Consider the following 26,250-nt stretch of genomic DNA (forward strand, 5'->3'; position numbering starts at 1 on the left):
TAGTGCGCCTTTCAGTGATTCTTTCGCTCTCTTTTGCTGTTCCGCAGAGACCATTGGAGAAGCCGGATGGCCTGGACGTCTCGGACCAGAGCAAGGAGCATCCGCAACATTTGTGCGAAAAGTGCAAGTCACTCGGCTACTACTGCAGGCGCGTCCTGTAGGGGATCGAGCGACAACCTATCTCCGCCAAGCCTTTCCGGTGCCTCTGTGGCGTACAGCAAAGTTTCATTTACGTGGCTCCCAAAGCCTATACAGTAATTCTAGCGTAATTCTTCTTTCCCCTTTTATTCCCTTTACCCCTTTCCTCAGCACAGGGTAGCCAGCCGGTACTTACCCTGGCTAACCTCCCTGTCTTTCCTTCCCTTTTGTCTCTCTCTCTATTTCTCTCTTTCTCTAGCGTACAGCGATGCCGCGCTTCCCCTATGTGGAACATTCGTTAAACCTGAGAACGTCATTTACGCAGAGCACGGCGCCAGTGTATGTGTGAGCGTGTGGCGATCGGTGGCGAGCACAGGTGAATCCGCTAGCGTGTCTGTCGTCTGCTCATTTGCGGCGTCGGCAGTCAACGTGAGCATATGACCGACGTTTTGATCGCCGAAGCCGTCAACTGCGCGTATTCTCACTTTTTGGTGTTATTATCGACGCTTACTGAATGACTTATGCAGTATACTGTGGCGCTCCCCTTGTTCCCTTCTGTCCGTCCTTGTTTGCGCCAAAGCGATCATATTCATGGTCTACTCAGCAGTATACTTCACACCGCCTTTTTTTTTTTTTTTGCCGCGTTCCTGATTTAAACGTGGTAGGTGTTTAATGCTCCATTTTTTTTCTTCTTCCAAGTCGATTAATGGAATCGGAGCGCTTTAAGCTGCATTCAGATGAGAGGACGGATTGCTTGTTCATTCCGTGCGCGCAAGTATGACGTGGCTCAGTGCTGCGGAATCAAGCTGCACACAAGTACGGCGCATATGGGCTGCGGGAAACCGTTATTAGTCTGTACTAAAACGGCGATAACGTCGGCAACAGGCAGCCGTTACGTTTTAGGACATGCGGATGTAATGTGCGTAAAAGCGCCTGGGCAGCTGCGCTCGAAATTGGCATTAAGGCCAGAATACATGGAGCGAATATGCGACGAATAGTCGACGTTCGACGCCCGGCGGCGTACGAGCGATGCGCGGCGGCGGAGAAAACGTCGTTCGCCGCCGATCTAGCTGGCGCAGAAAAGTTCGTCGGGCGTCGACGATACCGGAAGCGGCAAACGAGCGGCGCCCCAAAGCGAGCCAATCAGGTCTCACTATCCGCCCCGACTTCTGACTAGGCTTTCCCGCTTGTCCGTGTGTCCCGATCTCGCTCTATCGTTCACGCCGGTCTCCCGCTTTTCGTATTCATGGCATCCAAAGCGGCGCTGCTGGAACTTAACGACAAGTTAATTTCGGCTGGTGAGAAGCGTGCCGCGCGCGCGTTGAGCCACAGAACCAGCGTTCCAGATTGGAAAGTCGGCATGACACCAGAAACTCGCTAAAATTTCCCCACATTTCACCAGAAGATAAAATTGCCTTAAAATGCAGAAAAATGACCAAGAATTAACATTCGTCAAGCACTCATCTTATTATTTATATAAAATCACGATGAGAAGCCTTTAATCATCCCTTAGAGCATCGTAGATGCCTGAACGAAACCTGCGTAGCATATCGTCTTTGATAGTGAACTTCACGCAACACCCCTCTCTGGAGGTCAACGTTTTGCGGATTCGTACAATGGAATCCAAAGTTTTCAGAGACATTTTGTTCCTGTACTTCGTCTTAACATACCTGACCTGACTGAAGACACACTCCACCACTGCATTCGACACTGGGCAAGAAAGACATGCCAGTGCATACAATGCAAGTTCCTGGTAGGGCTTTTCCCCATGGCATTTTTAAACTTGAAAATTCTAGCCCAGAATGTTGCAGAATCCTCAGGAAGTTTCCCGTCGAAGACGGCCTGCGCAACAGGTTTTTGTGACAGCGAAACAAGCGGAGCGTCAGCACGTGTGTTGGCTGGCCACTTGATGCATTGCCGATGGCCCGGCGTTGCTCTTCCCGTGCTTCCCACGGTAAATTCATTCCTCCACTAGAAAAGCCGGTGCCGTCTATTGAAACGACTTATAACTATACGTGCGTTGAAACCTAGCGCTAGCATCACACGCTAGCACAAACCTTAGCTACAGTAAGCTTTATATAGTTAACTGTACCCTAGCAGTAGCACAGCAACACAGGGATTTCATGAGGAATAAGCAAATACAAATATAGGCCTTAGAATCGTGGTGGCCGCAGGCGCTACCTAGTGTTAAATGTTTGGATGAGCAGCGCGGGTAGACGGTAATTTCGGTAGAGTGGTTTTCCCCAGATATCCCCAGATTTTGTCTGGTGTAGTAGTTTGTTGGCCTGGCCACCAGAAGCTCTACATTTTCACCAGATTTCCGAAATCTGGTGGCCAATTTCACCAGATGGCAACGCTGCACAGAACAGAGCCGCAGAGTTGGAGGAGCCGAAAGTTGTTTACCCGCCCAGTGTTGCCACAACGCATAGCGTCGCCGCTTTCTTTAAACTACATCGGCACATGAATGTCTGAAACACATAACAAACACTAGAAATCACTTTTGAACAAAATTTTACGCGTTTTTAGATTGCTGCGCAATTCAAAAGCGATAATAGTTGTCGTTAACTTTTTTTGTCATGTGTTTCACTACAGCGCATTTGCCTCGTCTAGCCACACTGATGACAACGCAGGGACTCGCCGGCGGCGGCCGCCGTGCCTTCGCTCCATGTAGCGCAGCCTGGCGAACATTCGGCGTCGCGCCGCGGCAGGTTTTCTGCCCCCCGAACTTCGTCGTGAAAGTTCGCTCCGTGTATTCTGGCCTTTAGGGAATATCGTAATCGCCAGTGAAATGCTTTTATACAGCGAACGTTACTCTCGGTAAGTGGAAAGCAAATCAACGTCCGTTTAGCGACGTCATACATGAGCTGCACTGAATAGCTGAACATATTTACAGGTGAAGCAAAAGCGTGCACGAGAATCTGGTGCACATAGACCTGAAAATTTCGAGGCAATGCACATAATAGCATTGATAGCCTGATGATATGAAGCACAAGTACACACTTATAGCACTGCAAAGATAATGGTGAAATACATGCAAAAACGCAACACGTTCTGTTTTTTTTTTTCTACAGAAAATTCTGTTTTTTTTTTTCGAACGAGAACTACAGAGACTGAAGCAGTGTAGTGTCCATGTCTGTTTTTATGGTCTGTTAACAAATAACAGGACGAGTCTGTATTGCTCAATACAAATGCTACGTGATACAACGCGGACTTTCCGTATTACGGTTGGTCCGCTTTTACACCTGCTCTTTCGTTTTCTAAATATGAAATTGAGGGTGGCAAACATTCTACCAGCAGGTTTCCCCGTAATGCAATTTCTTTTCTTTCTCCTTTTTTTTTTACAGTGTAGCAACGTCATGTTAGTCCGCGGACTGATTCAGCGATATTTGTCATTGTGTTTATCCAGCTTTAAAAGCGGTGTGGCATATGGGTAAGGCTCAAACCCACAGCATGGTAAAACAAATAACCAATCAAAGAAACAAACGGGCACCAAAATGGGCAGTGTAGCTTATTGCGACCGTTGCTAGAAGCTGGCATGAGGCGTTGTGCCGTAGGTACTGCTGCGGGCGCCTAGCCTGCTTTGAGACTATAGAGACCTGTGCAACTACTCCTGTATCCATACAGCGTGGTATGAGGTCATTGTTAGTAACCGAAGCACCACCACAAGGCTGCCCGTCCTGCGATCTGCGAAGTAACGTGCAGGCGTAGCGGGTTACACCTGTGCCTCGTTCACTCAGAATAAACGTTACATTCTAAATTGCATTTTTGTCGCTTTTCCAGACAGCTGCAACGGTCTATACTAGTGGCCGAGAAAAAAAAATGTGCATAACGTTTTTTTCTTTTTTTTTAACCCGCAGCGCGCCAGGTTTTTATACCGGAATCAGCACTTGTTTTGATTCCCATTTCCTGTCTAACGCCGGTACACACATCGACTAGCGCACTTGCTAAAAACTACGTGCACTGACGTACTCCGAATGCTACGTGCATGGTGATGCAGCGTGGACATAATCTGAGCGCGAGATGGAAGTAACGTTCATCTTCGTACATACATGCTTTGGTATCGGCTATACAAAGATTGATTATTGAGTAATTATTCTTGAGGTCATCGAGGATCGCACAACGCGCCTTTACCTGACACGGCGGCTCAGTGGCTATGGCATTTTGCTGCAGAGTACGAGATCACGCGCTCGAATCCCGGCTGCGGCGGGCGCATCTCGATGGAGGCGAAACGCAAAAAACACTCGCGTATACTGAGATTTAGCTGCACGTTAAGCAACTTAAAGGGGCAAAAGTTCATCCAGAGCCTTCAAATGCAGCGTCTCTGATAGGTCCAGTGTTACTTTGGGGTGTTAAAATCAATCAATCAATCAATCAATCAATCAATCAATCAATCAATCAATCAATCGTATTGGTGCTTCCAATAGTTGCTTGGGGACTATGGCGAATTTCGCAGATGATAAACATATGGATATCGAGCCGCCGGCGGAATGGCTGTCTCCTTGAGCGACCCACGAGGCAGATAAGTTAATAAAAATAAAACAAAATAAAACACGCACTATCCTTTGCGGAGTGGCCGCGTCAGATCAAGGGCATGACAAATTTCTTCCAGCTATGTATACAGCTTTCCAAGTAAACGCCCGGCAGTAATCACCTTGACATGGTCGAACTTTGCTTGTGCATACACTACTAAGCGTCGGACGAGTGCTGTATAATTTAGGCCCGTGCTTTTCTTGTCGTGGCACACTGCCTTGTGCAAAAAAAAAGTAAACGCACGCACCCCCCCCTCCCCCCGCGCATATGCAGCATAAGATATTCAGACTTTTACTTTGCACTCAAAACGCGTTCGCGAGCACACGCGCACACTTAGGCAGTAATCGAACTTTTCAGTGATTTGGATCGGCAGCTTGACACTTGGTGAGTGCAAGCCACTACGCATGCAATTATTCCGCTGTCACTCCCCACCTCTATTTTCCATTTCTTTCCTTTTTCTATTTCTCTGTATTTCTTTCCTCCAATTGCACTACGACGTCCAAATACATGTCAAGCCGAGCAAAACTTGTCACATGTGAATGGAAGTCGTCTAAACGGACTGATGTTAACTTGTACAACCCTAAGAAACGAATGATATAGCGTAATTGATTTTTGTTGTCTTCGACTTCGGTACATTTCTATTATGTTTTCAGCAGAATGCCCGCAGAGCGATAACTGCTCCAGTGCTAAAATGCCCATGCCCTGCTGGGAAATTTATCAAGCTACAAAGCAAGAGATAGTATGGTGCTTGTTTCTTCGAAATCAAAGCGAACTGCCGTTGTGTTCGAGCAGCGAGCGTTCCCTTCGAGGCCCGTAGGAGTTTGCTCACAGTTAATATTCTCCACACCAAGCGCAATGCTATAGAAGAACGGCGAGTGGGCAAAACTGTGCTTGGCTGGGACCGAGCCATTGTACATGTGTCGCACGCGCTTAAAGCAAAGGTTCAGTCATGGCCGGTCAGAAGGAAGACGAATGTCGACAACGCCAAAATGGCAGCCATAGCATAGTCCAGACAGGGAAATGGGCTGCCAATGGCCATTCCGTTTTCTTGCGTCTTGAAAGGAATTCCCGCAGTCTTCCATCATTCTAATTACTGATGGGAATTTGTGCTTTCTGGCTTTCACTGCGGACTTCGCCAAAAAGAAAAAGGAAACAGAAGAAGAAAATAAACAAAGCTATTGGTCACAATGACGCTATCGTTAAAATCCGTGACTCCAGCTGATGTTGCCCACTTTTGCTGTTGACGTTTGTTCTAACTGAAGAGGTTGGAAGCAGTACGCTCATGGCTACTGCGTCTCACTTAGAGAGAGAGAGAAAAAAAATGATTTACCTATAACAAATATTTTTTTCTGCTTTAAACTCAGCGGTGTTCTTTAAGTTCTTTAAATTCGAATCCAAGTGCCAGAAGAACGACAATCTCGTTCGTAAGTTATCTCCATTTAGACTGGCGCAGCCGCGCCGCTGTTGGGATATTGTTAGCGCGGAAATACAAAAGCGAAACGTGTCCAAAAATTCTGTGACGTGGATACGACACTCCAAGCGCTCATAGCAACGGCGGGACGATAGTATTCCTTCAGTGTCGTTTTATTGAACGACTTAGTGTATTTAAGGCTGCTCTTTATTGGATTTCCTGCCCGCTGCGTCTCTACATATGGCGAGCTAAATGACGAGAAAAGGATGTCTATCGCTACGAAATTATTTTGTTCTTTGTCGTTTCTTCGTAGCGTGAACGTCTTTTGTTATGTTCTTCTCTGGCCATTCGTAAGAATCCTGGTTCAGAAGTGCTTTGTGAAAGAAATCAAATAGATTTTCTTCTTCTTAAGCAATACGTGACTGTGGGCTCTTTCATCGTAGTATTCTATCAAAGGAGACAATGCACACCACGTTACGTGTGCATGAGGCCAAGTGGTAGTGGCGGTGATGAAGATAACGTTGCTACAGGCGGGGTTAGCCAGGCAGACCAGGCCGGCAATAGACCTCTCCCGGCGCACGTCACACCGAGTCGGTAATGTCACAGTGTGACGTCACCAGCGCACGTGCAGTGACCCTGGTTCTGCAAAACGCAGCCGCTGCCGGCTCTCTGCATGGTGCAGTCGCGCAGTGCTTGGTGTAGGTGAGCAGCGCGTGGATGCTTTTTTTGTTTTCTTGTTTTACTTGAACTTCCACTATATACTAGTGCGCCAGATTAGCAGTATTGTGTGTCGGAAAACATCTGTGTGTGGCAAACTATGTGGTGAAAATCTGGCGACGCTGGCATATTTTGCTTGCAAATCGGCTCATCTTTGCGTAGGGAAGTGTGTGTGTGTGTGTGCATTATACTCGCCTTTACGGCACGAACTTTATGCTGTGAGGATTCACATAAGCATGACAAAGTTTAGTCTTATAAAGTTGAGAGCAGTAAAAGGAGGCAGCAGACACTTTGGTGGCATCAGGCACATCAAGGTTACCACGCAAGAAATTATGTATTTATGTACGCTTTTGCTTTGAACATTCACATAACCATGACTAATGCTAAAACTAAAGTATGGTGTTTAGCATCCCTAAGCTGCACAGCTGCTTATGGTGAACACTGTAAGGAAAGACTCCGGATTAATTTTGACCACCTGGGGTTTCTTACTGTGCTCCTAAAGCATGATAACAAATGGTTTATTTTTTTGCATTCCTCCCTCATCTGAATTTAGGCGCCGCCACTGAGTACGGCTATATTGAACCGCCGTGATGGGTATGGCTTACAGTTGTAGACAAAGCTCATCTGGTATATCGTTTAACACTGCAGCGCAAATGGGGCGCAAATTAGTACTTTTTGCTGTGTCATAGTTACTAGCGCTAACAAGACTAACGGAAAAAAAGGTGGGGCAGGACACAGCGCTAGAGCTCAACTGACAGATATATTCAGAAAGAACATCCAAGAAAGCACCGTATGCTCAAATAAATGCGCAGACGGACGCATAAACGAATGTACCCCGTAGGAGAAAACCACATGTGCAACGAAGCCTATAGGCGCCCACAGCAGGCCATAACAAAGCATTGATCAGGTTCTTGTCAAGGTGCAGCACCCTTTTTTCCGTTAGTCTTCTTAGTGCTAGTAACTAAGTCACAGCAAATGCATGAACACCAACTATCACAACTTTCTTCGCAAATTACTACCTTCGCGATAATGCAATAATAAATTATTCTGAAGACCAGTCATTTAAGAGAAGTATCATTTCGGCAACGTGAAAATGTGCATCTTCTGTGATAAAATGTTCGCTTTCGAAAAGTAATGTATTTTGTGGCTCTTTGATCTACGGCAGAGCCACATTCTTACGAAATCACTATATGCTGACTTAAACGAATGCACTCGGGAACAGCGGTACGTTGTTGTACCGGTGAAACGGGGACGATTTAACTTTCTAAGCAGTTCGTAGATGCTGTCACTTAAAAAAATATGGCAACAGGCAAGTACTCTCTGTTCTCTCTGCTCTTATGCAGAGAGCATCGGTCGCACGAGCATTTTTTGCCAAGCAGAGCCCACTTCCAAGGTGTTACCCGCCGAGGTGGCAAGTGGCGTATGAACTATATCTAGAGTGGGGGGAGGAGGTAGTGCAAACCGCTAACACTCAAACCTCTCTCTCTCTGTCTCTCTCTCAATATATATATATAGTGATATCATATGAAGCCAATTAACAAACAGTGACACCAAGGACAACATCGCGGAAATTACTTGGGCTTAATAAACGAATTGAAGAAACGATAAATTAATGGCAGTGGACGAAAAAGCAACCTGCTGCAGCTGGAGAGCGATCCCACAACCTTCGCATTTCGCGTGCGATGCTCTACCAATTGAGCTACCGCGGGGCCCTTTCCCCATCCACTTTCTTAGGTATTGATGTTTCCTAGTAGAACCCTGGGAGTGTTAGGCAGCGCCACCACTCACAGACCTAGGCGGCGGATGTGGAACATCCTTTCTGCCGCAGGCGTCACGGGAACGTGATCCTTTTGGGTGAAGGCAACCGGCGAATTAACCCACACATGCTACCTGAATGCATCAATGTTGCCGGATTCGAGACCCTCGTTATGTAATAAACGAGAATCAAGGGGGTTAACCCCGAGGAGTAAGATTTTTATTAGTCATATCAGAGGAAGCCAACAAACACTGATGCCAAGGACAACATAAGGAAAATTACTTGTGCTTAATAAATGAAATAAAGAAACGATAAAATAATGGAAATGAAAGTGGATGAAAAAGCAACTTGCTGCAGGTGGAGAGCGATCCCCCAACCTTCGCATTTCGCATGCGATGCTCTACCAGTTGAGCTACCGCGGCCCCGTTTCCCCATCCACTTTCTTGGGTATTTATGTTTCCTAGTAGAACCCAGGGAGTGTTAGGCAGCGCCACCACTCACAGACCTTGGTGGCGGATGTGGAACATCCTTTCTGCCGCAGGCGCCACGGGAACGTGATCTTTTTTGGAGAAGGCAGCCACTCCATAAACCCACACATGCTATCTGACTGCGTCAATGTTGCCGGATTCGAGACCGTCATCGTGTAATAAACGAAAAGGAGTTTACCAAGAAGCCCGATTTTTATTAGTCATATTGTTACGCAGAGATGAAAGAAGAGAGAGGACGAAGAAGATCGGAGACGCTGGCTGCTGCATGTTGTTGGTGGTCAGCCATCTTAACTACTCTGACTCTGCCTGTTTATATATTGTAGATATTGTCTTTCTATACTCGCAACATCCCCGTTACATATTGGTGCGGGGTACCACCGCTGAAAACGGAGCTCCGCAGTGGACGTCGCATCACCGTCCGCACCATGAATGACGGTGAGCACGCGGGATCAACGACGTTGCCACCTCCAACGTCACCGTCGCCAGCTACATCGCTCTCACCTTCAGTTGTGGTTGTGTAACCCAAGGGTCCTGGAACTTCCTGTGGGACTGATGGCGCCGACGTCGAAGAGTGGGTGGCGCGTGAGTGGAATCAACAGATGGGACCCAGCGCTAATGCTAGGGAGACGAAAGATCTGATCAAGAAACGCCAATGCATGAAAGCATCTAACCCTACAGCTAGAATAGAACTGGCAGAACTTTCGAAGTTAATCAACAAGCGTAAGACAGCTGACATAAGGAAGTATAATATGGATACAATTGAACATGCTCTCAGGAACGGAGGAAGCCTAAAAGCAGTGAAGAAGAAACTAGGAATTGGCAAGTATCTGATGTATGCGTTAAGAGACAAAGCCGGCAATATCATTACTAATATGGATGAGATAGTTCAAGTGGCTGAGGAGTTCTATAGAGATTTATACAGTACCAGTGGCACCCACGACGATAATGGAAGAGAACATAGTCTAGACGAATTCGAAATCCCAAAGGTAACGCCGGAAGAAGTAAAGAAAGCCTTGGGAGATATGCAAAGGGGGAAGGCAGCTGGGGAGGATCAGGTAACAGCAGATTTGTTGAAGGATGGTGGACAGATTGTTTTAGAGAAACTGGCCACCCTGTATACGCAATGCCTCATGACCTCGAGCGTACCGGAATCTTGGAAGAACGCTAACATAATCCTAATCCATAAAAAAGGGGACGCCAAAGACTTGAAAAATTATAGACAGATCAGCTTACTGTCCGTTGCGTACAAACTATTTACTAAGGTAATCGCAAATAGAATCAAGAGCACCTTAGACTTCAGTCAAGCAAAGGACCAGGCAGGATTCCGTAAAGGCTACTCAACAATAGATCACATTCACACTATCAATCAGGTGATAGAGAAATGTGCGGAATATAACCAACCCTTATATATAGCTTTCATTGATTACGAGAAAGCGTTTGATTCTGTCGAAACCTCGGCAGTCATGGAGGCATTACGGAATCAGGGTGTAGACGAGCCGTATGTAAAAATACTGAAAGATATCTATACCGGCTCCACAGCCACCGTAGTCCACCATAAAGCAAGCAACAAAATCCCAACAAAGAAAGGCGTCAGGCAGGGAGATACGATATCTCCAATGCTATTCACAGCGTGTTTACAGGAGGTATTCAGAGACGTGGATTGGGAAGAATTGGGGATAAAAGTTAATGGAGAATACCTTAGTAACTTGCGATTCGCTGATGATATTGCCTTGCTTAATAACTCAGGGGACCAATTGCAATTCATAGTCACTGACCTGGAGAGGCAAAGCAGAAGAGTGGGTCTAAAAATTAATCAGCAGAAAACTAAAGTAATGCTTAACAGTCTCGAAAGAGAACAGCAATTTTCAATAGGCAGCGAGGCACTGGAAGTCGAAAGGGAATACATCTACTTAGGGCAGGTAGTGACGGCGGATCCGGATCATGAGACGGAAATAATCAGAAGAATAAGAATGGGCTGGAGTGCATTTGGCAGGCATTCTCAGATCATGAACAGCAGGTTGCCATTATCCCTCAAGAGAAAAGTATATAATAGCTGTGTCTTACCAGTACTCACCTACGGGGCAGAAACCTGGAGGCTTACGAAAAGGGTTCTACTCAAATTGAGGACGACGCAACGAGCTATGGAAAGAAGAATGATAGGTGTAACGTTAAGGGATAAGAAAAGAGCAGATTGGGTGAGGGAACAAACGCGAGTTAATGACATCTTAGTTGAAATCAAGAAAAAGAAATGGGCATGGGCAGGACATGTAATAAGGAGGGAAGATAGCCGATGGTCATTAAGGGTTACGGACTGGATCCCAAGGGAAGGGAAGCGTGGCAGGGGGCGGCAGAAAGTTAGGTGGGCGGATGAGATTAAGAAGTTTGCAGGAATGACATGGCCACAATTAGTACATGACCGGGGTTGTTGGAGAAGTATGGGAGAGACCTTTGCCCTGCAGTGGGCGTAACCAGGCTGATGATGATGATGATGCTAATGCTAGCTAACCTGTTGTTCTACCTAATAGGTACGGCAAAGGTTTGGTACGAAAACCACGAAGAGGTACTAACCAGCTGGGACCAATGGAAACAGAAGTTGACAGAGTTGTTTTGGAAATTAGCCGGCCGTAAAATTGCCGCAAAGCAGGAACTGGCCTCCCGTGCCCAATCGCCCGCGGAGTCCTATGTCTCGTACATCCAGTACGTGCTGGCACTTTTTCGCAAAGCCGATCGCGACATGACAGAAGCTGAGAAGGTCGGGCACGGGCTTAAGGGCATTGCTGACGACGCGTTTAATCTGTTCATATGCAAAAGCTGCTCTACCATTGATGCTATCATAAAAGAGTGCCGAAAATTCGTGCAGGCCGTAAGCCGACGCGTCTTGCACCCATTCGCCAGACTTCGCAATACTGCCGCAACGTCGACCTATGAAGATCAACCCCCACAGCAGCATGCATCGCCATCAGAGGAGCTGGTGCGAATCGTTCGACGTGAACTGGATGCGATGGCGCCCGCAGCTTTCTGTTCGCGTAGCCCTGATGCTACCACTTTTTCCTTTCCTCTCGTACAAGCCATCTTTCGCCAGGAACTTGAAAACATTGGTTTACATTCTGTATGCGCTGTCGCCAATCCCAGAGGTAACGAACACCTTTCTACTATTTCCGCTTCACCCCGATGCTTCTCTCCACGTTATCGCAACCACATTGAGTGGAGAACTGTGGGCGACCAGCCGATCTGTTTCACCTGTCGCCGCATCGGTCAGGTCGCCTGATACTGTCGCAACTCGTGACCCTCAACACCTCGCACGCCGATCAACCTGAGCCATTTGATGCAAATGCCCGCCATGTTTTGCCCCCTCCCCCCCCCCCCCCCCCGCCGAGTCTAACAATGCCGACAACTCTTTTAGGAACCCGTGGTACAGTCGCGCACCATCGCCGCGCGGACGCCAGTCTCGTTCACCACAAACACGTCGTCCATATTCCCGTTCGCCGCCGCCACATTGCCTTTTGTCCCCTGTGGCGTTTGGCCGCGCCCTTTCGGAAAACTAAGAAATGCAGCCCCCGGAGGTGGTGCTGCATTGCCTACTTCCGCAGCAAATCTTCTGTCAGTGCCCACAAGGAGAAGTGCAATAGACGTTAAAATAGATGGCGTACCTGTCCAAGCACTCGTCGACACTGGAGCTCACGTATCTGTCATGAGTGCTAGCCTACGTAGACGTTTAAAAGAGGTCCTCACCCCAGCAGCTGCCCGAGTGCTTCGTGTGGCCGACGGCGGCGTGCTGGTTGTTCTTGGAATGTGTACTGCGCGTTTAATTATAGCCGTCGTAGCTTAGCGCGAATAAAACCACGGACACAAGGAAGACAGACAAGGACAAGCGCTACTCACAACTGGACGACCAACTAGGACGACCAAATATGGACGACCAACTAGCCCAACAGTCAACTCTTCCTAATTATAGCCGGCCGCCCTACTTCTGTTCTCTTTGCTGTGATCGACAACTCCCTCACGACGTTATCCTTGGATTGGACTTCTTATTCACTCAGTCCACTCTCATCGACTGCGCGACCGGCGTTCTTCAGTTGGAACTGCCTCAACTCGCCGATGCTCCGAGCACCGCCCCACCACACTTGTGCTCGCTTCACGATGTGCGTCTGTCACCCGAGGCAGTTACTTACGTCAGCTTGACCACCCTGCCACAGGTTTCTGACGGTGAATATGTGCTTCGCCCCATCATCGACATGCTTTTGAACCTGAACGTTGCTGTTCCGCATACGTTGGTCACAGTTACTAATAACGACGTCGTCTTACCGCTTTTGAATTTCCGCCTGTGCCCTCAAGTGATTCCGGCCGGCATGTTCTTGGCCAGCGTTTCTAGTGGTTCCGAATTTGACATAGAGAGTTTGAATGCCGAGAGTGACTTATTAGCTCCAATAGCAGCTCACAGCCCTGGTTCCTTAACGGATGACTTCCCGAAAATGATTACACCTTACCTTACCTCTGCACAGGCCACGCACATAAGTCACCTGCTTGAATCGCACAGGGACATCTTTGATTTCGGCGACAGGCGTTTAGGCCATGCCCTTTGGCCTTTGCGATGTTCCTGCAACATTTGAACGTATGATGGATTCTCTTTGGCGAAGCTACAAATGGACCACCTGTCTTTGTTGCCTTGACGACGTTATTGTTTTTTCTTCCACGTTCGGCAGCCGCCTTATCCCACTCGCTGCAATTCTTGCGGTCTTCCGAGAAGCCGGCCTTACACTGAACTCCACTAAGTGTCAATTCGGGCACCGTCAGATTACCGTGTTGGGAACCTCATTAACGCATCCGGTCCGACCAGATCCGGAAAATGTTCGCGCCGTACGCAGTTTCCCCGTGCAACGTTCTGTTTATGACTTGTGCTTCTTCGTCGGCCTGTGTTCATACTTTCACCGTTTCGTCAAAAACTTCGCCGACGTTGCTCGGCCTTTGACAGATCTTCTAAAGAAGAACACGCCGTTCTCATGGGGCCCAGAGCAGGCTCACGCGTTCGCCGCTCTCATCGGTTTTCTGACCACCCCTTCCATACTTGCCCACTTTGATCCATCTGCACCGACCGAAGTCCACGCTGACGCAAGCGGCCATGGCATTGGCGCTGTTTTCGCCCAACAACGGAATGGTACCGAGTGCGCGATAGCTTACGCCAGCCGCCTGCTTTGTGGCGAGCGACGTGGCCAATGCGGAGACAACGGAAGCAAATTGGCGTGTCGTCCGGAGTTCTCCACTCGGTAGACTTGCGGTATCTGGGAGGGGAATACATATCGCTGTAAGGCGGAGCTGTCAGCACCGGTCGGGCGTCAGGTCGGGAGACGGAGCAGGCAGCAGGAAAACCGAGGGTGGCAAATTCTTGCCGCACCGCTGCCTGAATGACAGAGATCGCTGGGGCCGGTTGGTCAAAGGTGGTGTCAAGTGGGCGTGGATGGAACGGCGCAAGACTTGCAGCCTCGAGCTCGCGGCGAACAATACGTGTGGCGTGCTCATTTAAGGGTGGTGAAGCAGTAAGGTCGACGCAAGACGACGTCGCAGCCGTGTTAGGTAGCCGGGAGAATTGTGTAATGACGCAGCGGCTTTGGCGAGCTCAAAGCGGTGGCATGCCTTGACAATGACGTCGATGGTGGACACATTGTTGAATACCAACACGTTGAACGCGTCGTCCGCGATCCCTTTGAGTACGCGGTCGAGTTTGTCAACCTCAGCCATTTTATCGTCGACGTTCCGGCAAAGAGCAGCACGCCTTGTATGTACGAGACATACGATTCAGTAGAAGACTGAACTCGGGTAGCAAGCTCTTTTCTAGCAGCCAGCTGGCGACCCGTGAGATTGCCAAAAAGGTCGTTGAGCTTCTCCTTGAAAGCATTCCAGCCAGAGATCTCGTCCTCGTGTGTCCGGAACCAGACAGGAGGAGTTCCGTACAAGTAGAATAGGACATTCGCTAGCATAATGGTGGGGTCCCAGCGGTTGTTTTGGCTAACACGCTCATACAGGTTGAGCCAGTCCTCAACGTCGACATTATCTTGGCCGAAGGATATACCAGGATCGTGGGGGTTGATAACCGTGACGTACGTTGTTGGCGGGGTCGCAGGAGTAGAAGCAGACGAGGTGTCGTCACCGGGAGCCATGGCAGAAAGCAGGATGGTGCGGCCGCTGCGCAGCTCTGGCGAGGACGGGGAACGGCATCCTCCACCAAAATGTTACGCGAACGAAGGATTAAATACTGGAGACTATTTACAAAGTATACTTACAAAGGATAATGCAGCGCTGGCCAGTTCAGCCGACAGCTCGAGAGCCAGGGAGCATTCGTGGTCTTCGTCGAGGCGCCCGCGTGCATAGTCCACAAGAAACACGCAATATGCATGCATCAATATTATATTCAGAGAAAAGTGTCACTGAGAAAATTTGGGGCCATCCTGAAAGATTCTCGATTCAGCTTTATGTTGCTGAATACGTGCCTACGTAAAAGTTGTTTTCAAAACTGGAAGAACCCCGAGAAAGCCGGCGAAAATTGCTGCGCGACTAGTCGCGCGTCTTTTTTTCGTGTTTTCCGGGCTTTCACAATTTAGCAGTGCAACTACAACCGTAAACTTTGGCAGCACACCAACTTCAAAGTAGTAGCTTAGCGCGAAAAAAACCACGGACACAAGAAAGACGGACAAGGACAAGCGCTTGTCCTTGTCCGTCTTTCTTGTGTCCGTGGTTTTTTTCGCGCTAAAATGCTACTTCAAATATGGACGACCAACTAGCCCAACAGTCTACTCTCATAAACTTCAAAGATTTAGCAGCACCGCTAAAAGTGTCGAAATGCAATGAGTGTATTTAAGTGCTTTGGCCGGACGAGCGCAACTTGTGACAAACAATATCGACTGTGCCAAGGCAAGATTGATGATAAAAGAGGACGAAAAAAAAAACACTGGCACATTAACTGGCATATACAGAAGATGGACAGCGATCCTGCTTTGGCCCGTAGACCAGCGCACCACGCCTGGTCGTGTTCTCGGATTCTTGGGCCCGCCTGTAGACAAATGAGGCGAAAAAATGCGAGCGCATGTTGTCGCAGTTTTTTACGATATATTCTGTTGTTTTTTTTGGTTACCGGGCCGTGGACCTTGAAAGTAACTGCATCCACCTGTTATTGTGACAAGGCCAGGTTCTTCGCGTGTGCTCTGAACCGATACAAACAACGGCAACCTTCCGTCCGTTACTCCATTTGCCTCTGTCACGAGCTGAAACCTATGTACAATGACTCGCTTGGCCCGTTCCTAATTTATTGCGAGTATGGCTCCTTTGCAACAGCTGAAACGTGTTTGATATCAGTGAAGATCATGGAAAGCAGCAACTAAGCTTTACTGCGAGATTGAATCGACTCTGTTATTGGCGAAGAAGCCTGATTATCACGGTTGGAGCCGGCTTACGCTCACAGCATAACTGTACTATATTGCATTACAGAACGACATTAGTCATTATGCCGCTAGCCGCTATTGCTCTAGGGTCCTACAATATATTTGTGTACTTGTAGTGAATTTTCTGGCGCAAACGCATCGACATTTAGGTGCTGCACCCGGTAAAATGCATTTTACTGGGTACAGTAGCCCGGCATTTCAGACAGAATACAGTTGGCATAAAAGATACGTGTACTTCCAATACATTACCTACACCACCAGCGCCGCGCGCAGCCGACGTTGAGGACACCCGAGAGAGGTCGGAAAGTTTCACTGTTCGGAGGAAGGGCCTGACTTTTCGCGTGCAAGGTCGGCCAAGCAGTCGCATACCTTCAGTTCGTTATTATTTCAGCAAGCAGTAAGTGGATTACAGATAATATGCAGACGAGGGTCCCAAAGTGTTGTCCTTAGGAGAGCTACTCCTACTTATCAGTTGCAAGTTTCAAATCGGAGTCATATCAGTGTGCTTTTAACCGACCAGCACTTTACGTCGGCTCTACGTGCAACGCTTGTAATGCATGCGCTTAATATACTGAGTGCAGTGCTGGAATTCCTCGAGTAGAGTATAGCTGCTCCAAAGAGACGGCGATGCTCACAGCCGTGTGACTCTCCGGCACATGTCTGGTGTTCTAAGTGAATTTTTTCATCTCGAACTTCACCGTAGGAAACTGACCCGAGAGGCTTGTAAAGCCCTTGCTGGCAAGCGACGTCCAGATAGCGCTCGTAAAAGCGATAGTGCTTATTCCGCGTTCAAGTACTTTTCGTAGTTCGTATCGAACCTTTGCTCGCGTGTCGTCGTACAGGCGCGGGACTGGCACGCGCGACAATTTTTTTCCGAAATGACAGACTGTACGTAGCACAGTATACAGCTGCTTTCACATGTGTTTTGAACCCCCGGTTTTCTACGAGCATGCAAGGCTGAAGATCTAAGGCGCCCATCTCTGCCACTTTCTGGTGAAGTGTGTTTTCTTTCTTCGGAGACAATGGCTGCTGTCTTAGCTGAAGTATACCATTTAGTGTCTTTTGACTCTCCGACGGCGCGCTTGCGGAGGCGTCCTTTTTGTACTCTACCGTTAACAAAGGGTGCTATTTCATGTGATTTTGAAGAGTTGCGGTTGTTCCCGTCGGCGCTTGAAGAACACGTTCGCATGACTTGCACCGAGCTATCGATGACGACAGTCTTGCGTTAGTACGTACCACCAAAAAAGACTTTTTGCAGCGTTCTTTTTCGGCTTGCTTGGTCGCTCATCATCCGCAGTTGATTCCAATCTTGGAGAAAAACGTTACGCGAGGACTACATCGGTGCTCAGAGAGTTGAAAACAGCGCAGCGGCGCAATTAGCGTGATTTGCGTTTGCCCCACAAAGCACCGGCGACCATCTTAGATACTTGGGAACACAAGGCGGGAGTTGTTGATGGTGATGCAATGTTCGGCTGGAACATATAGTTTCTTTTTTATTTTTATTTCCAATCATTTAAAGATAGTTTAGGCAACATTGTCGAGATACTTATTTTATTGCATTTGTTTATAGAACCTGAAAGTACTTCACATACTGTTATGAAAGAGCCGCAGAAAGCTTGGCGAAAAAAAAAAAAAGCCGAAACTGCTGTTGTCTCACGGGCGTGTGGCAGACAGAGCAAACACATAGTGAGCGCATCATGCGCATTTTCTTGGAATAAACATATTCCTAGAAAAATGCGGGCAAGCATACAATTCGTTACTTGCGCGAATATTCGCAGTCGGTCCAAATATACGACGATTCTACCATTATTCGGCCCTCCCCGAATATTCAGGAACTTCCGAACATGCATTTCGCGAATCAAAAACGCTTAGAATAAGCAAAATATTTTATTCGTATTCGTAATTCCGAATGTTTGCACACCCCTACTCTCCTGCCCCTCAAGCATGACAGTAGGGGTGTAAAATGTTCTGTAAAATGTTTGCGCCCTTGGCGCGAATACATGGGTGCGCAAACAACCTGCACACAAACTTAGAGTTCGGTAATTTTTGTTTCATTACATAACTGCGAATACATGCAACCTGGTGGTGCTGCCTTTTTTCTTTTCGACTCAATGAAGTCTTTTTTTTTTAAGAATAAAAAAAAAATTTCCGCAATGAGGCTGCGCAATGAACTTCCCGTCTGTCTGCTTCGAACTTTATATTAAAACAGCAATTAGCAGCCATATGGAGCTTTATTTAAAGGAGGGGAGCCGCACCCCCACTACCCTCCTTAAAATAAAAAAAAAACGAAACGGACTGGCTTCATTGAGCTCTTCGCGGCTGTATTTCTCCGTTGGACACTTACTAAATCAGTAACCAAGCCGGTGTCACCGCAAAATGTCTTACGGCTTTGTGACGACGATTGCCGCAACTGTTGTTGCGCTACTTTCGCGAAACCATGAGGTCTGTTCGTAAGGGACAGCAAATCTTAAGATTTTCATTCCTCCTTAGAAAAAACGACCAATGAAACGCTCCAAATGCTTCGAACTACGTTTCTTGAGGAGGCACTCAGCCGTACGAGTTTTTTTAGTGGTTTGGGCAGTGTTACGTCTCAACACGACCAAGGGCCTTACTTAGACGATTACCACGAGGCAACCCTGCCAATTCATCAGCGCCTATGCCGAAGTCAATGCAGTGTCAACGCCGATGGTTGACGAGTCCACAAAAAAGGCCCCTCCACCTGTACCTGACAGCCTGAACGACAATGAGGAGAGCCAACGTCGAATGCTACCGTGGGAACGACTTCGACCTCGGATTCCCAGACTGTTACGCGCTTGCTGAATATCCGAGGGGATGGGGAGGGGGGAGGATATTCAGTAACATTGGAGGGGGAGTTCGGCGGAATGGTGCGATATCATGGCGGTGTATTGCGAACCATTCGACGATTGTGATTGGCCGCGATACAGTCATCAGATTCCCTAGTTTGGTCGCCCCATGGAAGACGATGACATTAGAAGCGGAGACCTTTCGGTCAGTGAGAGGCTGACGTGTCCCGATGTGAACTCAGACGTTTAATATGCTCCTACATGGAATGGGATTCCGTATCTGGAGGCAGTGCAAATAATGTAAAATAAACCACTTTTCCTCCATTCCTACTACCGGACGTAATCGTCGATGGACTTGGTGGACTGCTTGCCCAAACGCCACCTCGAGCCGCAAAAGCACTTGCAAGAAGAGAAATAAGCGTTATACAGAGGCCGCAATTCGGTCGGCTTTAAATTTCCAAGGTTCGACAAAAAAAAAAAACGACAGTCATCGCTACACACTTTACAAGATTTCAGAAGCTGCTGGCATGAGTTGAAGCCCTTGCGTAGTGGGTTTTAAGCGTGTAATTAGGCACGAGACTCGTTGCCGTGATGTTTGTTCCCTGCCTCCTCACAGAGGCAAAACAAAAAGGAGAAAGACAAACATTTGTTATTCTGCGCCAGGATTTCAAGAATTACATCGGAAGTGACCCAAACCTTATTTAAAAGATCACCACAGGTGACGAAAGCTGGTGCTTCCGTATGACCCCGAAACCAAGCAAGTCTAGAGCCAGTTGAACAGCTCCTTTTAACAAATACTTAAAAAATTGTGACGACTGCGCTCGTGTGAAGACGATCATGGTTTCTTTTCTGTCCTTCTTCGGAGTTTGCGGACTTTGGGTATTTGTTTCTGCTGAACAGACTGTAAATCAGCAATTTTGTTTGGAGGTATTAATGCGATTAAGAATGAGCGTGCGAAGAAAACTCGCAAGATTGTGAAATGCGGGTGATTGGTTTATCCTTCCCCACAGCGCCGCAGCTCACACTGGGTTTGGTTTGACGAGCTCATTAGGCTTATTAGGCTTATTAATTACGTAATTAGGTGAAGCGGTGGCGTAGAGGTAGAACACCCACCTCGCGTGCAAGAGGTCCGTGTTTCGAATCCCGGTGCCAGCAATTTCCCACCGGATTAAAAAAAAAAATCCGCGTGTTGATAAAATTGCACAAACAGGCCTGGAGGTGACCAGAACCGGTAACGCACTCCCTCACCAGAGCAGGATTGGTTACCCTGGTGCAGTACTTCGCCACAACCTCCTATATGAACACAACAATCAAAACCCGGCCCTCAGTCCCCAGCAGCTGCGAAGCAACTGACCATGGCGGCGGTCAGACCTGCAACGCAGCAGAGGGTGCTAAGAATCACTGGCTCCGGACAGGCCGCCATCGGAATATGAACCTGGCAACGTTCAACGCTAGAACGCTATCTAGAGAGGCGAGCCTAGCAGTGCTGTTGGAGGAATTAGAGGGCAGTAAATGGGATATAATAGGGCTCAGTGAAGTTAGGAGGCCAAAAGAAGCAAATACAGTGTTAAAAAGCGGGCAAGTCCTGTGCTACCGGGGCTTAGCGGAGAGAAGAGAACTAGGAGTCGGATTCCTGATTAATAAGAATATAGCTGGTAACATACAGGAATTCTATAGCATTAACGAGAGGGTGGCAGGTCTTGTTGTGAAACTTAATAAGAGGTGCAAAATGAAGATTGTACAGGTCTACGCCACTACATCCAGTCATGATGACCAGGAAGTCGAAAGCTTCTATGAAGACGTGTAATCGGCGATGGGTAGAGTGAAAACTAAATACACTGTACTAATGGGCGACTTTAATGCCAAGGTAGGAAAGAAGCAAGCTGGAGACAAGGCAGTGGGGGAATATGGCATAGGCACTAGAAATAGCAGGGGAGAGATATTAGTAGAGTTTGCGGAACAGAATAATATGAGGATAATGAATACCTTCTTCCGCAAGCGGGATAGCTGAAAGTGGCCGTGGAGGAGCCCGAACGGCGAGACTAGAAATGAAATAGGCTTCATACTCTGCGCTAACCCTGGCATCATACAAGATGTGGACGTGCTCGGCAAGGTGCGCTGCAGTGACCACAGGATGGTAAGAACTCAAATTAGCCTAGACCTGAGGAGGGAACGGAAGAAACTGGTACATAAGAAGCCGATTAATGAGTTAGCAGTAAGAGGGAAAATAGAGGAATTCCAGATCAAGCTACAGAACAAGTATTCGGCTTTAACTCAGGAAGAGGACCTTAGTGTTGAAGCAATGAATGACAATCTTGTGGGCATCATTAAGGAGTGTGCAATGGAAATCGGTGGTAACTCCGTTAGGCAGGATACCAGCAAACTATCGCAGGAGACGAAAGATCTGATCAAGAAACGCCAATGTATGAAAGCTTATAACCCTACAGCTAGAATAGAACTGGCAGAACTTTCGAAGTTAATCAACAAGCGTAAGACAGCTGACATAAGGAAGTATAATATGGATAGAATCGAACATGCTCTCAGGAACGGAGGAAGCCTAAAAGCAGTGAAAAAGAAACTAGGAATTGGCAAGAATTAGGTGTATGCGTTAAGAGACAAAGCCGGCAATATCATTACTAATATGGATGAGATAGTTCATGTAGCTGAGGAGTTCTATAGAGATTTGTACAGTACCAGTGGCACCCACGACGATAATGGAAGAGAAAATAATCTAGAGGAATTCGAAATCCCAAAGGTAACGCCGGAAGAAGTAAAGAAAGCCTTGGGAGATATGCAAAGGGCGAAGGCAGCTGGGGAAGATCAGGTAACAGCTGATTTGTTGAAGGATGGTGGACAGATTGTTCTAGAGAAACTGGCCACCCTGTATACGCAATGCCTCATGACCTCGGGCGTACCGGAATCTTGGAAGAACGCTAACATAATCCTAATCCATAAAAAAGGCGACGCCAAAGACTTGAAAAATTATAGACTGATCAGCTTGCTGTCATTTGCCTACAAACTATTTACTAAGGTAATCGCACACAGAATCAGGAACACCTTAGATTTCTGTCAAGCAATGGAACAGGCAGGATTCCGTAAAGGCTACTCAACAATAGATCATATTCACACTATCAATCAGGTGATAGAGAAATGTGCGGAATATAACCAACCCTTATATATCGCTTTCATTGATTACGAGAAAGCGTTTGATTCTGTCGAAACCTCAGCAGTCATGGAGGCATTACTGAATCAGGGTGTAGACGAGCCGTATGTAAAAATACTGAAAGATATCTATAGCGGCTCCACAGCCACCGTAGTCCTCCATAAAGCAAGCAACAAAATCCGAATAAAGAAAGGCGTCAGGCAGGGAGATACGATCTCTCCAATGCTATTCACAGCGTGTTTACAGGAGGTATTCAGAGACCTGGATTGGGAAGAATCGGGGATAAAAGTTAATGGAGAATACCTTAGTAACTTGCGATTCGCTGATGATATTACCTTGCTTAGTAACTCAGGGGACCAATTGAAATGCATGCTCACTGACCTGGAGAGGCAAAGCAGAAGAGTGGGCCTAAAAATTAATCTGCAGAAAACTAAAGTAATGTTTAACAGTCTCGGAAGAGAACAGCAATTTATAATATCCAGTTAGGCACTGGAAGTCGTAAGAGAATATATACTTACTTAGGGCAGGTAGTGAGGGCGGATCCGGATCATGAGACGGAAATAATCAGAAGAATAAGAATGGGCTGGGGCGCGTTTGGCAGGCATTCTCAGACCATGAACAGCAGGTTGCCATTTTCCCTCAAGAGAAAAGTATATAATAGCTGTGTCTTACCAGTACTCACCTACGGGGCAGAAACCTGGAGGCTTACGAAAAGGGTTCTACTCAAATTGAGGACGACACAACGAGCTATGGAAAGAAGAATGATAGGTGTAACGTTAAGGGATAAGAAAAGAGCAAATTGGGTGAGGGAAGAAACGTGAGTTAGTGACATCTTAGTTGAAATCAAGAAAAAGAAATGGGCATGCACAGGACATGTAATGAGGAGGGAAGATAACCGATGGTCATTAAGGGTTACGGACTGGATCCCAAGGGAAGGGAAGCGTAGCAGGGGGCGGCAGAAAGTTAAGTGGGCGGATGAGATTAAGAAGTTTGCAGGAACGGCATGGCCTCAGTTAGTACATGACCGGGGTTGTTGGAGAAGTATGGGAGAGGCCTTTGCCCTGCAGTGGGCATAACCAGGCTGATGCTGATGATGATGATGATGATGATGATGATGATGATGATGATAGGCTATTAGAGATACCAGCGTTCCCCACGTGCCCTGTTCATCGCACCGAATTGCCTGCAATTTTTTCTTTATGTTTGAACAAGAAAATTCATTAAAGAAAGGACATTTAACACTATGCACGACGGCAAGGAAACTTCGCAGGGGCCCTACAACAGCATTAGGCTTGAGAAGCTTCACAGTTTATGCAAACAGTAGGAGAGATAGTTGGGCAAGTGAATTGACTCCGCTAGATATTATTTTGAAGGAAAAGAAGTGCTTTGTGTTCTAATATTGAAAAATAACCTATTTTTTTAGACAATCCGTCGTTTCTTTGTTCTTCCTCGAATGTATTTCCAACATAGTGCCCAATTTTATTTCTTGCTATGCGCTTCGTCGCAAAAGAATGGCCGCAGGAGATAGTGCAGCGATCATCATGGCTCTTGACTTTGCCCAATGGTTCGTGGTGCTTTCCGACAGAGGTCTGTATGGCCCGTGTTTTAAGGGCAAATCCTTCACCTAGAAATTTGCTGGCTTGTCGACTTTGGTATGGTCGTCCCGATTTGGGGTTGGCTGACGGCTTCGTGGGTGCGTCCGACACGTGGACCAGGTGTACCGATGTAGCGGCGCTGTAGTGAACAGCACCACTACCGGAGCTAGTAAATAAAGACTCCAACTCTTACTCTTTAACAAAGTGTTCACGCAGCTAAGCGGCAACAACCGGCACACGAAGAGCACGGACAAGTAGTGGAAAACGATGCCAAGGAGGGGAACACCGGCAGGGAAGGGCAGCGAGGGCCGTCGAGGAACCGCGGCGGCCGCGAACAGCTTCATCATATGCTTTGCTATTACCATGCTGTTTCTAAAAGTGTTTGCGGCATCACGTTTCTTGTATTTAAGTACACAGATAGCACAATATAAAAAATATGAAGTTTAGAAGGCTTGGGGGCCATTTAAAGGACGCGTCAACGGTGTATGCAAAGTGAGTGTCAAATTACTAAAGGAAAATAAAGAGACATAAAATAAGAGCTGCTCTTGCAAGATGTAAAGATAGAAAATTCTTGGCGCAAATTTTGAAAGACTGTAGATCATTGAAGGGTGCATTTAGCAAATTTGGAGCCCTTCCCTGTGCCGGTGGTGCGCCAACCCCCCCCCCCCCCCCCTATTTGTTCTCTCCCTCTATTGCGCAAAGTTAGCCACCTATGATTACATACTCAGAAAACGTCCTGTTTGTGCACAGTTTTATACCACTAATTGGCCTACATCAAAATTTTCCATGCATTGCCTATATTTTTGTACTGTGTATAGGAATTCATTTTAATTGCTGTCCATCAGTTAAATGCAGCATTTGCTGCTTGGTTACATACCTTTGTTGAAGAGCGAGAGAGGCAATGGTAGTCATTAGACCATGATCGAAGAGCAGACGATGTACGAGGGCTGTTGGCGTCCGAGCGCAGGCTTTTTGTGATATCCAGGGCTCACCTTCTTGGCCTCAGCGGAAACCGGTGGAAGGCACCGATAGCATCATCGGCGTATATCTGTATCGAGCAGGCAAGCTATAGGAGCAAGACATGGGCCGTTGAGGTATCGAGCACGTGATTTTCAGAATGGCTATAAAGCTCTACAATGAAGCGGTGCACTCACGTAGAAATTTTCATACAGCCAACCTCACCCAATAACCGCGGGGCGGAGTAGCAGTGCATCTGAGGGAAACCACCTGGCGGCGGACGACCCACAGCAACGCTTTCATTGCCGGAGTACCGCGATACCATCTCTCCTTCGATGAGTCGTCTCGGCGGCTCGAATCCGGTCACGGCTGGCGACGCGGTCTTACAATCTCCGAGCGCGACTTCAGTTACCTCACCGCGCAAGTGAATGTCCGTTGTTCGTGATTCGAGGTCGCAGTAAACCGACAGCACAACCGCAGGCTTGTCGTGTGGAACTAAAAGCCGTTCTTATTGGAGGAAATTCTGTGCTGATGGTCTGCGGATGCTCGAAAGCCTAATGAGGGTGTCTTATAGTACAGCCAGCGCATTTAGCTCGCGTGACTGTACACTTCGAATTGGAAAGACAAGTTCTGCGAGCGGCGCAGCTGTTACCCCTGTGGTGGAGCTGGCAGCGAATGACGCGCGAGCTTTCCCAACGGCTTCAGTGGCGCCGCTCATATTAAACGTAACGTAGTTATTTATTGAAAATTTGCTGAGGGAGACAATCGGGGACGGGAGTGAAAGAGGGAAGCAAAAGCAGAGATAATCACTTGCACCGTATCCGATTTCCAGGCCTACAGTGGGCACAAGGAAGTGCAATAAATATTAAGGAGAAATAAACGAAATATAGTGAGTGAATATACGGGCTCACGGGGGATGGGGGGGCTTGAGCGTTCAAGATGTGCGGAGAATTCCAGAAGCGAACGGGAACGTCGGCGGTGTGTGCTCGCATAAAAGTGTGTATTGTCATATTAGCAATGCGGCCTCTTACCGGAGGACAACCGGATCGTTTCTCGAGTGGAGGCAAGGGCGTCGCTACACTCACGCAGAAAGAATCTCTAAAATTCAAGGGTCTTTCCCGCGTGCATGACTGAATGCGAAAGTACTGTCCAATGACGCCCCGGCCTCATTCGCGTACTCACGTGGCCGGAACGTATATAATTAACGCTGTCGGCACGTGTTGAAGCAAGAAGCAACAAGCCACTGACGTTGATCAGG

The 26,250-nt window shown here is 47.5% G+C and overlaps 2 protein-coding genes across 3 annotated transcripts in view; one reads left to right on the forward strand and one right to left on the reverse strand.

The window, feature by feature from the left end:
* LOC135914970 (zinc finger CCHC domain-containing protein 24-like) overlaps positions 1-6,925 on the forward strand; it is a 360,258-nt gene extending 353,333 nt beyond the window's left edge. Inside the window, exon 4 of the mRNA XM_065447912.1 lies at positions 48-6,925. Within this exon, the coding sequence (XP_065303984.1) occupies positions 48-161 (114 nt within the window). The 3' untranslated portion in view covers positions 162-6,925. The remainder of the gene's footprint in view (positions 1-47) is intronic.
* LOC135914969 (sodium-coupled monocarboxylate transporter 2-like) overlaps positions 1-25,288 on the reverse strand; it is a 161,911-nt gene extending 136,623 nt beyond the window's left edge. The window contains exons 1-2 of one of the 2 annotated variants that reach the window (XM_065447908.1): positions 25,190-25,288; positions 24,913-25,101 (exon numbers count right to left, since the gene is read on the reverse strand). The gene's annotated coding sequence lies outside the window, so the exon portion shown is untranslated. The remainder of the gene's footprint in view (positions 1-24,912; positions 25,102-25,189) is intronic. The other variant, XM_065447909.1, reaches the window with a different exon arrangement.
* Positions 25,289-26,250: the final 962 nt, after the last annotated feature.

The sequence above is a fragment of the Dermacentor albipictus genome, unplaced genomic scaffold (genome assembly GCF_038994185.2).
Source record: "Dermacentor albipictus isolate Rhodes 1998 colony unplaced genomic scaffold, USDA_Dalb.pri_finalv2 scaffold_11, whole genome shotgun sequence".
Taxonomy (NCBI): Eukaryota; Metazoa; Arthropoda; class Arachnida; order Ixodida; family Ixodidae; genus Dermacentor; species Dermacentor albipictus.